The 12210-nt window shown below is 46.4% G+C and overlaps 1 protein-coding gene across 1 annotated transcript; it reads left to right on the forward strand.

The window, feature by feature from the left end:
- The first annotated feature begins 3043 nt into the window (after window positions 1–3043).
- On the forward strand, window positions 3044–10621 carry TBL2 (transducin beta like 2). Its single transcript, XM_079780129.1, has 7 exons — window positions 3044–3212; window positions 4722–4852; window positions 5096–5280; window positions 5743–5894; window positions 6232–6358; window positions 6709–6861; window positions 7092–10621. Exons 1-7 carry the CDS (start codon window positions 3083–3085, stop codon window positions 7552–7554), a joined length of 1341 nt encoding a protein of 446 aa, XP_079636255.1. The 5' UTR covers window positions 3044–3082; the 3' UTR covers window positions 7555–10621.
- Window positions 10622–12210: the final 1589 nt, after the last annotated feature.

Below are 12210 nucleotides of genomic sequence, written 5' to 3' on the forward strand. Positions count from 1 at the left end.
TTGTCTTTCTCTGAGCACAATACCCTCTAGGCCCAACCATGCTGTCACAAATGGTAAGATTTCATTCCTTTTTTATGGCTAAGTAATATCCATTGTATAAATGTACCACAGCTTTTTTAACCACTCATCTATTGATGGGCACTTGGGTTGCTTCCATAGCCTGGCTATTGCAAACAATGCTGCAGTGAACATAGGGATGCATATATTTTTTTGAATTTGTGTTTTGGGTTTCTTTGGGTAAATCCCCACAAATGGAATGGCTGGTTCATATAGAGGCCTAGACTTTTCTGTCACCCTGAACACACCCCTTCTTACAGCATCCTTTCTCTGATCCCACCTGCAACACTCACCCAGCAGACTGTCATAGTCACTTCCTTCTGTACAGGAATCAGCTCTTCCTCCACACCTTTGCTCATGCCTTGTTTCCCACCTAGAATTCCCTCCTATTTTCTGCTTCACCTGTAAAAATGCCCATCTCTAAAGGTATAGCCAGGTCTCGATGCCCCTCAAAAATCCATTGGCAGATCTCCCTCCTGATCTGCCCAGCTTTACCAAATCCTTCCGCATGTTGGCCTTGGCTTCTAAGTGGGCTTGAGGATAAGAGTAAGACCTTACTTACCACATCCCAGTGGTGTGTGAGAGGCGTGTGGATTAGGAGTGTAGCAGACCCAAGTTTGACTCTGGACTCTATCCCTGGCTTCTTTGTTGACCTTGGGTAAGTTACTTGACCCGAGCTTATTTTTTTTCCACCTGTTTAGAGTTATTTCATAGCATATTAAAGTTCTCTATAAAGAACAACTAAGCCCTGGCCGGTGCACCAGGAGGGTTTGGGTTTGATTCCAGGTCATGGGTAGATACCTGGGTTGAAAGTTGGATCCCACCCCCAGTCAGGCACCTACCTGTGGGAGGCAACCAATCAATGTGTCTCTCTCACAGTGGATGTTTCTCTCTTTTTCCTCTCTCTCTCTCTCCTCCTTCCCCTCTCTTCCACACTCTCTAAAGATCAATGGAAAAATATCCTCACTCCTCTGGTGACAATAAAAAATAAAATAAAAATAAAAGGAACTGAACTTGTGATGTGAAAGAATTTTGTAGCCCTGACTGAGCTGTACACCGCTGAGCCTTACTCTTGCTTCTCTCTGTCCTCCACATCAATAGATTGGAGTCATAGACCTGTATGTGTACCCAGGTTCACTCTTCACCTGTGTGACCTTTGAAAAGTCACTTAATGAGCACCTTCTAGAGCATCAGTCTCCTAATCCGTAGGATGGGAATATGAGAAGATTAAATGAAATGCAAAGTTCTGGGATCAATCAATGTCACATGCAAAATGCATGATGAATGAAATTCTTCTTAAGTACAGCTTTGTCTCTAGGTAGTAGAGAAAGTGGTCCTTGGCTGGGCCTATAGTTCCAAAAAGCAAATTAGGAGGAAAAGCCCCAGGATGCTCTGGACACCCCCTCTAGCCCTCCCTACCCCACTGCCCACAGCTCAGTCAGTGCCATCACACACACACACACACACACACACACACACACACACACACGACAAAAGGGAAGGAAATGAGGCCGCTCCATTTGCTCTCTGACTGTATCTGCTTCCCCACCAAGGCTGTGGGTGTGTCTCTGTCATCTAGTCTCTGCAGCAGCCTCTCTCCTCAGGGGGACTTTCTAAAGACCAGAGTCTGCACTGTCAGGAGAGGCTCACAGGTGGGCATGGAAAAGTTTGAATCTGGAATCTCTGACCCTAATACTTCAACTTGCTGTGGGTTTCAGGGCTGGGCGGCCCACAGGGCATGTCTGTTCTGGAACTATTCCCTCTCCAACCAAGCATGTCTAATCTAAATTCTATTATTAGTCTTTCAGAATATCTTCCTTTTTTGTGAAATCTGAATAAGTTCTATAGATTGTATCAATGCCACTTTCCTGGTTTTGATATTACACTATAGTTATGGAAGATGCTACCATTGGGGAAAACTGGGTAAAGAGTACATGGAACCTTCCTGTTCATTATTTTCAACTCATTGTGAATTTTAATTGTTTCAAAATAAGAAATGTCTTGCCCTGGCCAGGTGGCTCAGTTTGTTGGGAGCGCCGTCCCATGCACCAAAAGATTTCAGGTTCGATCCTGCTCAGGGTTGGTACAAGGAGGCGACCAATCAATCTCTCTCTTTCTCTCTAAAAGTCAATTTAAAAAACACACATATTCTTGGGTGAGGATTAAAAAAAGAAATGTCTTGGTTAAAATTTTTTCAAATTCCTCTCCACTCCCCAGGCTGCCCTAGGCCCTTATCATCCCCCTCTTGGATCCTAGCAGACACCTGCTGGTTTCCCTTCTGTCTTTGGTCTTGGCACCCACTGGTCCATCCAGAAAATTTTGAATATACCAATTTTGGCCTCTTCTCCCTGTAATAACCAGTGGAGGTTCATCTCTGCTTGTTGGATTGAGCTGGCTGGCCCTCAAAGCCCTCTAGACCTTTCCAGTCTTACTAGCTACCTTTTTAAAAATGTATTTTTTATTGATTTCAAAGAGGAAAGGAGAGGGAGAGATAGCAACATCAATGATGAGAGAGAATCATTGATTGGCTGCCTCCTGCACATCCCCACAACCCACAACCCCGGCATGTGCGGTTGACCAGAATTGAACTCGGGACCTTTCAGTCTGAAGGCACTGAGCCAAACCGGCTAGGGCTTACCTGCTACTTTTTATTTTGCTCATGTCCTGCCTCCCCCACAGCATCCCTCCCTCTCAGGTCTTTGCTGAGGCTGTCTCACACTCCAATTCCAGGACTACTTAGCCCTTCTCCATTAACAGTAAAAGCCTATCTGAACTTCGCTTGATGCTAAGGCTCCTCCCCCGCCTCCCTGCCCACGACCAGGCCCCGCCCCTTGGGACCCTCCGACCAGGCCCCGCCCCTGGGACCCTCCGACCAGGCCCCGCCCCCTGGGACGCTCCAGTGGCCGGGCCCCGCCTCTCGAGGTGCTTTAACGGCCAGGCCCCGCCCCCGCGTGCGTGCGCGGCCCTGCGGAGACGTGCTGGCGCCCGCGCAGCCTGAGGCTGAGGTGGCATCCCTCAGGCCAACATGGAACTGCCGCAGATGCCGGAGCTGATGGGAGTGTCGCTCTTGCTCGGGCTGCTGGCCCTCGTGGCGACGGCGGCGGTAGCGCGGGGGTGGCTACGCTCAGAGGAGGAGACAAGCGGCCGGCCTGCCGGTTAGTGGGGCCGGGGCGGGCAGGGGCAGCCTGCGGCGTCCTCGCGTCCGACTTCCCGGTGGTCCGACCTCCGGCCTAGGCTCGAGGGGGTGCCGGCTCCCCCTGGGCCTCAGTTTCTCCTCTTGTGGAGTAAGCTTCGCTTCCCGACCGGAGATGCCGCCTGGCCCGGCTGGTCGCGCCCCTTCGGAAAGACTAGTGAGAACCTGGGCCCCACGCTGCCGCTTGCTCGGTGGCCGAGGCCAAGCCACTTTGCCTTTTGAGTCTCCGCTTGTCCCCGGGGTTGCTGCGAGATCTCCCGAGCGCTCTACTTGTTCGTTATTTTATGAAAATGGGGCGGGGGAAGGTGAGGGACGGACCGACATTCATTGGTAAGCACCCTGACCAGTTCCCTGGTTTATTGTGTACCTACTGTCTCAGTAGGCTTTGGGGTCTTTTCCTTGAGGGAGTCCGCTATGGGGTAATGGAGAAGAACATCTGAAAATGTAAGAGAAAAATAGAGTGTAATAGGTTTCCTAGAAGAGGTTAGTACTAGACACAGGAAGCCCAGTGGTGGGAGTGGTCAGCCCTACTTTTTTATGTATCTATTTTTGGTGGGGGGATGTCGAGGAAATCTTCACTGAGAGCAGGGAACACAAGAGATGTGGTCTTAAGGCAAGCATGTCAAACTCAAAGGCTAACACGGGCCAAACAAGGTTTAAGTTTATGTGGGCCGCAAAAAAACACACAAAAGCTTCCATTTTCATAGAAACGTAGGTTTATTTCGATAGAGACATGCCGAATACAAAGGGCTGAAATAAATGAGTAATCGTTAGCATAAAATAATAGAACACTTTGTTAGTGGCTGGAGAGGTAAGCAGAGGGCAGATTGTGGCCATCTTTGCATTTGGGCCTCAGGAGTTTTTTTTTCTTGCAGGAATTGAGGAGTGTCTGTGGTGACTGTTGGATCACTTTGCACCTGGCCTGATTCTCGATTAAATTAGCTATTTCATGCAAAAGTGCCTGGCGCTGTTTCTGGTGCAGGGTAACTCAATGAGTGGTGACTGCCTCTTATCCCTCAGTTCTGAGTCCTTGGAGCCTTTAATGCTTGTGTTGGGTCCTCTACTTGTCATTTTGTGTATATTATCCAATTCTCACAACTTTAAGGAAACCAAGGCCCAGAGCAGTTGAGTAACTTACCAAGGTTCGGTTGTGCACATTATTCCCTATATAGGGATGTCTGGTCAAGGATCTGCATTCCACTGGCCATGCTGTGTACCCATTGAACTGTACCAGCCCAGAGAGGGTGCCTTTTCTAATTTGCATTGAGGTGCTATATTGACGAACAGCAAGCAGCCTCCTCAAGGTCACAATCCAAAGCCTCCCGATTTTGCCTGTATCACTCTCTCTTGTTGGGGACAGGGGCCATATCTGGTCATCTCTTGTTGCTTCCCTCAATGCCTGGCCAATTATAGGTGGTTAGTAAATGCTTATTGAGTGAATAATGGATGGGTGACGTGGCCCTTCTTATAGGCCAAAAAGCAAATGGATTTCCACTTGACAAGTCCTTGAGATCCAAGAAGCAGAAACAGCAACAGCGTATTCGTAAGGAGAAGCCTCAACAACACAACTTCACCCACCGTCTCCTGGCTGCAGCACTGAAGGTACATGGGTACCATGCACAACACACATACAGATTTTTCCTTTGTAGTATTCTGTGCATAATATAGACCTCTCGGTCTCTGACCAAAGTCAGTCTGGATGCCACATTCTGTCCCTTTTCATCACATCCCGTCAGCATCTTGCTATTAATCCAGGCTACAGGGCCCTGGAGTCATGGCTCACAATAGGGTTCCCCTTCTGCCCAAGGGGTTCCTGTTGACACTTCCTGCATCCCTTTCCCCTAGAGCCACAGTGGGAACATATCTTGCATGGACTTTAGCAGCAATGGCAAGTACCTGGCCACCTGTGCAGATGATCGCACCGTCCGCATCTGGAGCACAAAGGACTTCCTACAGCGGGAGCACCGCAGCATGAGAGCCAATGTGGAGCTGGACCATGCCACCCTGGTGCGCTTCAGCCCTGACTGCAGGTGGGACAGGATGGAGCCTCAGGTTTGCCTGTAGAAGCCCAGTTCCAAGCTTGTGGCTTTCCCATATCTGGTTTGGGATAGTGAGGGCAGGGACTCAAGGTATCCCTTTGGGTAGCAGAAAAAGAGCATCTAGACAGATTGAGCACTGCTTGGTGCTCCCTAGAGGATTATGCTGCTATATAGCAAGGAAGTAACTTGCGAAGTACCAAAGTCAGGCTTCCAGATTAGCCTTGGAAGCTATATTGATTTTCAGAGCCCTAGAGAAACTAAATGAGCAAAAGCTATTAAAGGTCTATCTTATGGGGAGTTTTAAGAGATTTTGAACCAAGGGGTAAAGTTGTAAGGCTGGATTATAGGGCCTGAGGGGAGGTCTTGATTTTCTTCAGAATCTAGCATAGAACCTGGCATACATAGGACTGTTCAAAAGCATGAATTACTTACTTGTCTGCTACCTGTCTTTAGAGCCTTCATTGTCTGGCTGGCCAATGGCGATACCCTCCGTGTCTTCAAGATGACCAAGCGAGAGGATGGGGGATATACCTTCACAGCCACCCCAGAGGACTTTCCTAAAAAGCACAAGGCACCTGTCATCAACATTGGCATTGCTGACACAGGTAAGAGACAGAGGGTGGACCTTGCCCAAGGCAGGAGGGCATGGCCCTAGTTACTGGTATATGTGCTGAATGAGTTAATGCTACCTTTCAGCATTTTGCTCAGCCCCAGCATGAATAAGGGACTCTGTGTTCCCCTGGAGTCTGGGAGCCATAGTAAATCAATTAGGGAAGGCAGGTAAGAGCCACATTCTTTAGCAAAATCTTTATCTGTGTTGACCCTTGGCCCTGGAGGGGAGCAAGGACACTTTGGGCAGCAGAGGCCTTCGTAAGTGTCTCCTTAGAGATTGATAATTGGTCAAGTAATTGACCTCAGCTTATATCACTCCTCACTCCTCAGGAAAGTTCATCATGACTGCTTCCAGTGACACAACTATCCTCATCTGGAATCTGAAAGGTCAGGTGTTGTCTACCATTAACACCAACCAGATGAACAATGCACATGCTGCTATATCCCCTTGTAGCAGGTGAGGAAGGAGGGACTTTGGCATCTGGGATGGGTAGAGGTTGGGGCTGGGGGCTGGGGACAGAGCAGTGAGCCAGTTATAAATAATGGAAAGAGCATACAGTATGGAATCAGGACACCTAGATTTAAGTCCTAGTCTCTATTTCTTCATCTATAGTTTTTAGATGGGAGTACTATGTATCTTATAGCATAGCTATGTAGGTAAACTGAGATGTGTATAAAAAGCACTTTAAAAAGATAATGTTATTTAGGTATAAGATTATTAAATTTCCCAAGGAAGAGGCTTAATGGATTTGCAGAAACAAGATGCCCTTAAAATTAAGTTTTAAAGGAACTTGGCTTATATGGCAGGTTTGTGGCCTCATGTGGCTTCACCCCCGATGTCAAAGTTTGGGAAGTCTGCTTTGGGAAAAAAGGTGACTTCCAAGAAGTTGTACGAGCCTTTGAACTGAAGGGCCACTCAGCAGCTGTCCACTTCTTTGCTTTCTCCAATGACTCCCGAAGGTGAGTGAGTTCTCTCTGATTTCTTACCAGTGGCTCTCAGCCCTTCTTGGTAAACAGGGTCTTTCCAACTATCTGCAGCAGCTCTAAAGTGGGTAGGGTGCCTGACCCTCACTCAGCAGGAAGTAGACATAGCAGTGAAGTTGACTTCCTAATTGGAGCCCTTAGTGCTGCCCGAGTGCTCTCTCCTCCAGGGTGAGTTGGAACTAGAGCTATGATTTTCCATGCTGCAGGATGGCCTCTGTCTCCAAGGATGGTACATGGAAACTGTGGGACACAGATGTGGAATACAAGAAGCAGCAGGACCCCTACTTGCTGAGGACAGGCCGCTTTGAAGAGGCGAGCACCATCCCCTGCCGCCTGGCACTGTCCCCTGATGCTCAGGTCTTGGCTTTGGCCAGTGGCAGCAGTATTCATCTCTACAATACCCGGCGGGGTGAGAAAGAAGAATGCTTTGAGCAGGTCCATGGGGAATGTATCACTGACTTGTCCTTTGATATCACTGGCCGACTTCTGGCCTCCTGTGGGGACCGAGCAGTGCGGCTGTTTCATAACTCCCCTGGCCATCGGGCAGTGGTGGAAGAAATGCAGAGCCTCCTGAAACGGGCCTCCAATGAGAGCACCCGCCAGAGGCTGCAACAGCAGCTGACCCAAGCCCAGGAGGCCCTGAAGAGCCTGGGTGCCTTGAAGAAATGACTCTGAAGGGTGTAGCAGGAAGGATCTGGCCTTCTGTTGCCACCACTGCTGCCACTTTTCTTCCCAGGTACTCACCAGCTGGAAACCTTTTGAAAGGAGTATCCTGATTTTTTAATGGTGGCCCCTCTTCTCCCCCTTCCATTGAAGCTGTTCTTGCCTATTTGATCTCTTTCTCTTGTTGCCGGTTGACTCCTAGCCTTATTTGATCTTCCAACATAATGACAAGGTGCTTTTTCCTGAGCCCAAGAGGCAGAATCTGTCTTCACTGGTCATTGAGGAGAGTGGTAAATAGAAGAGACAGGAAACATGGTCTTTGACCTTCTGTTACCCAAAGAAGTTTGTAATTGTGGAGGCAAAACCTAAAGAATGCCCAAGTACTGCCCTGGCTGGTATTTCTCAGTGGTTAGAGCATTTGCTCGGGTTTAATTCCTAATAAAGGGCACGTAGCTGGGTTGCAGGTTTGATCCCCAACCCCAGTCAGAGGCCCCCAATCGATGTGTCTCTCTCACATCAATGTTTCACTCTCCCTCTCTCTTTCCTTCCCTCTGTCCTCTTCTCTTCCCCTCTCTCCCTCCCGTTGTCCACTTTCTCTTTATAAAATAATCAATGGGCGCAGCCAACGTGGCTCAGTGGTTGAGCATCAACCTATGAAATAGGAGGTCACGGTTCAATTCCTGGTCGGGGTACATGCCCAGGTTGCCGGCTCTACCCCCAGTGGGGGCTGTGCAGGAGTCAGCTGATCAGTGATTCTCATCATTGATGTTTCTATCTCTCTCCCTTCCTGTTGGAAATCAATAAAAATATATTTAAAAAAAATCAATGGAAAAAATATCCTCTGGTGAGGATTAACAACAACAAAAAAAGTAAATAAGGGATTTCATTCTGTGCCTGTTCTCTTATTTGTAAAATGGAGAATAACTTTTTGACCTCCTTACAAAGATGTTGTGGGGATATCCTATCTAATAAAGAGGGAATGTGCTAATTGACCATCACGCCCTCACAAATATGGTGACCACAGCCAATAAGGAGGGAATATGCTAATTGACTGTCATTCCCTCAAAGATGGTGGCGCTCAGTCCTGCTGGGGTGGCAGGCACATGGCACGGCCAGGCCCGCTCCCAGGCAGGTCCGGCCGTTCCACACACCTGCCTCCAGAGTCCCCCAGTCCCCTCAGCCCCCCCGGGCTGCCCAGGGCTGGCCCAAGGCGCAAACAAGCCTCGGGTGGTGGCTGCCCAGCCGCCCAGGGCCACCCAAGGCTCAGGTAACCAGGACCAGCTGAGGCTTGTACTGTTGGCAGTGGCAGCAGCAGAGGTGTGATGGGGGCATTGCCTTCCCCTGATTGCCGGGTCACCTCCTGCCCCTGAGGGCTCCCGGACTGTGAGAGGGGGCAGGCCGGGCTGAGGGACTCCCCACTCCAGTGCATGAATTTTCATTCACTGGGCTTCTAGTGAGAGTATAAAGTCCTTAGATTTGGAAGAAAAGTAGAAAAGAGTAGTTAGTATTTGTTATGTGTTGTCCAATATCATTTATTAACTAACTAAAGTGAGTCTCAAACACTGTAGTTTGAAACTAAATTAGGAAGAAACATGTCTTTTGGGAAGGTGAAGTTTCTGGGATCATATGTTTTGTATCTGGTTGTATGGAGGAATCATAGAATCCCAAAATGGAGTCTTCTTTTTCAGAAGGTTATATCCTGTTGGAGGGGACCCCTTTTTAGTTCATTAAACATTTGAATGCCTACTCTGCCCACCACAGCTCAAGGCACTGGAGATAAGTATAAATAAGACATGATCTTTACCATCAAAGGTGGTTGGTGGGAGAGCAGTACACTTGTCTAATAGTAAGTGCTTAATATTAAGTGCTTTTTGTTAGTTTATTTGTAGCTTCAGAAGGCTGTTGTAAAAGAAATGATAAGAGAGAGGACTGAGCCAGGACAGAGGCAGTGGATTTGAAGTTGAAGGGATAGATTTGATAAGAGATTAGCCCTAACCGGTTTGGCTCAGTGGACAGATCGTCATCCTGCGGACTCAAGGATCCCAGGTTCGATTCCGGTCAAGGGCATGTACCTTGGTTGCGGGCACATACCCAATAGGGGGTGTGCAGGAGGCAGCTGATGGATGTTTCTCTCTCATTGATGTTTCCAACTCTCTATCCTTCTCCCTTCCTCTCTGTAAAAAAGCAATAAAATATATATTTAAAAAAAAATCAATAAAAAATATATTTTTTTAAAAAAGAGATTAAATATTTAGAAGTTTGAATTTTGGACTGCTTAGATGTGGGATGCAAAATAAAGGAAATGAGGAATCTGGGAAGACTTGAGTCTAGGTAAAACTTACTCATCTAAAATCAAATTCTTATTTCCTCTCTTTAAAACTGGGACCTCTCTTACTCACCCCCAATTCACATAAATGGTTGAGCAAGCCCCAGCCTTGGAGTTATCATTATTCCCTTTCATTACTCCTTCTGCCCACTACCACTACAATCATCCACTTACAAAAAAACTCTTGGCTATATTCCAGATTATATTATATCCTGAATTTGTTATTTCTTTCCATTTTTTCTGTTACCATCCTGGTCCTAGCCACTGTCACCTACTGATAATATAGCTTCCTCATTGGTCTCCCTGCTTCTTTTCTTGTTTCACTAAATCACTTTTCCACATAACAGAGTGATCTTTTGAAAATGTAAACCGGATCACATTGTTCCCCAGTTAAAACCCTCCAAAGGCTTCCCATCGCACTTGGAATAAAATCCAAAATTCTCACCATGGCCCACAAGGTCCTATGTAATCTGGGTTTTTCCTTCCTGTGTGTTCTTTTTTTTTTTTTTTTTTTAATATATATATATTTTAATATATTTTATTGATTTTTTACAGAGAGGAAGAGAGAGGGATAGAGAGTTAGAAACATCGATGATAGAGAAACATCGATCAGCTGCCTCTTGCACAGCCCCCACCGGGGATGTGCCCACAACCTAGGTACATGCCCTTGTCCGGAATCGAACCCGGGACCCTTCAGTTCACAGGCCGATGCTCTATCCACTGAGCCAAACCGGTTTCGGCTTTTTTTTTTTTAAATATTTTTTAATTGATTTCTGAGAGGGAGAGAGAGATAGAAACATCAATGATGAGAGAGAATCATTGATTGGCTGCCTCCTGCACACCCCCTACTGGGGATCGTGCCCACAATCCCAGCATGTGCCCTTGACCGGAATTGAACCCGGGATCCTTCAGTTCCCAGGCTGACACTCTATCCACTGAGCCAAACCAGCCAGGGCTCCTGTGTGTTCTTTATACCACTTTCTCAACCAACCCAACCTTGTTGTTCCTCAACCAAACCAAATTATTTCCAGCCTTAAGGGGGACTTGTGCCTATGATGTTCCCTCTGCTTGGAAGCATTTTTCTTTTCTGTTGGCTGACTTGTTACGTTTGTCATAATTCAGGTCTCAGTTTCAATTACACTTTAGAAAGACCCTCCCTAATCACCCAGTCTGAAGTAGCCCTTTCTACCAACCACATAACATCCGTCACATTAAGGTATTTTATTATTTTTTATTTCTTAGTGCTATCTGAAATTATCTTGTTTGGCTATTTGTTCGCTTCAGGGGTTTCAATTGAAATGTTTATAGATGTCAAGTGGTTAACATAGATGCGTGAATTGGTGTTTTCTGGGTGTAAGACAGTAGGAAATAGGGACCGAAGTGATCCCTAGAGGGCATGTATTCTGGGTAAGGGACAGTGGTGGCTGCTACTTATTATTCAGGAATCCAGCAGAAATTGCCAGTTTCAGAGAAGCTAGAATTTGACAGATTATTATAAAAAAAAAAAAATGAAGCACTGTATGGACCAAACAAAACACTAATGTGAGCCAGATGCAGCCCACCAGTCTCTTATTGGCAGCTTCTGGGTTGTTCATTAACCCACTGGAATGTGAACTCCACAAAGACAAGACTCCTTGTCTATAGATTTGCTCTATATCCCAAACACAGTACCTGGGACAGAATAAGCTCTCAATAAATGAACTCAAACCAGGGCAATTGATAGAAATGTCAGTATCTTCTCTAACTATCCTCCCACTCCAGATTTCCACTCTGGTTTTATGTTCCTAATAACAAATTTCTGATTGATAATGTTATGCACATGGGTCCTAGTGGATATTAGCTTTCTGATTGTCAGAAGAATAAGACTAAAATACTCCTTTCATATCTACTTAGCTCTGATCTTACTCATTGTATATCCAGGAAGGGAAGTGACCATAGGATGTTGAGTTACTGAAGTCAAAAGTCTTCGTTCTGGTTTCAGTTGGATCATTGACTGATTTCAGACCTTGAGGTAGATTATTTGGCCTCTCTGAGTGTGTTTCCTCATCTGTGAAATGGGAATAAGTCCTGTCCTGTGTTTCTAATGAGCGGAGTGAAAGCACTACAAAAAGTCATTACGTAGACTTCCTGAGAACAGAAAGCTCTTCTCACTAAAAATGAGCCTTCTTTTCTTGTAAGCATGGAGAAGGTATCTGGATATTAATGTAGAGCAGAGGCCACTGTGTTATTTTGATCAAATAGCCTTGTGTATGAAGGCAGCATTAATATTTTATTATTACTATTTCAACTTTGTGGGTTTGAAATTTTTTTAAATAAAAAGTTGGGGAATATTAAAA

Source organism: Cnephaeus nilssonii, assembly GCF_951640355.1.
Source record: "Cnephaeus nilssonii genome assembly, chromosome: 2".
Taxonomy (NCBI): Eukaryota; Metazoa; Chordata; class Mammalia; order Chiroptera; family Vespertilionidae; genus Cnephaeus; species Cnephaeus nilssonii.

Coding starts and splice junctions, on each gene's coding strand:
- TBL2 (XM_079780129.1), top strand. CDS start 3,083: ATGGAACTGCCGCAGATGCCGGAGCTGATGGGAGTGTCGCTCTTGCTC. Junction 3,213..4,721: donor GACAAGCGGCCGGCCTGCCG/GTTAGTGGGGCC, acceptor CCCTTCTTATAG/GCCAAAAAGCAAATGGATTT. Junction 5,281..5,742: donor CGCTTCAGCCCTGACTGCAG/GTGGGACAGGAT, acceptor ACCTGTCTTTAG/AGCCTTCATTGTCTGGCTGG.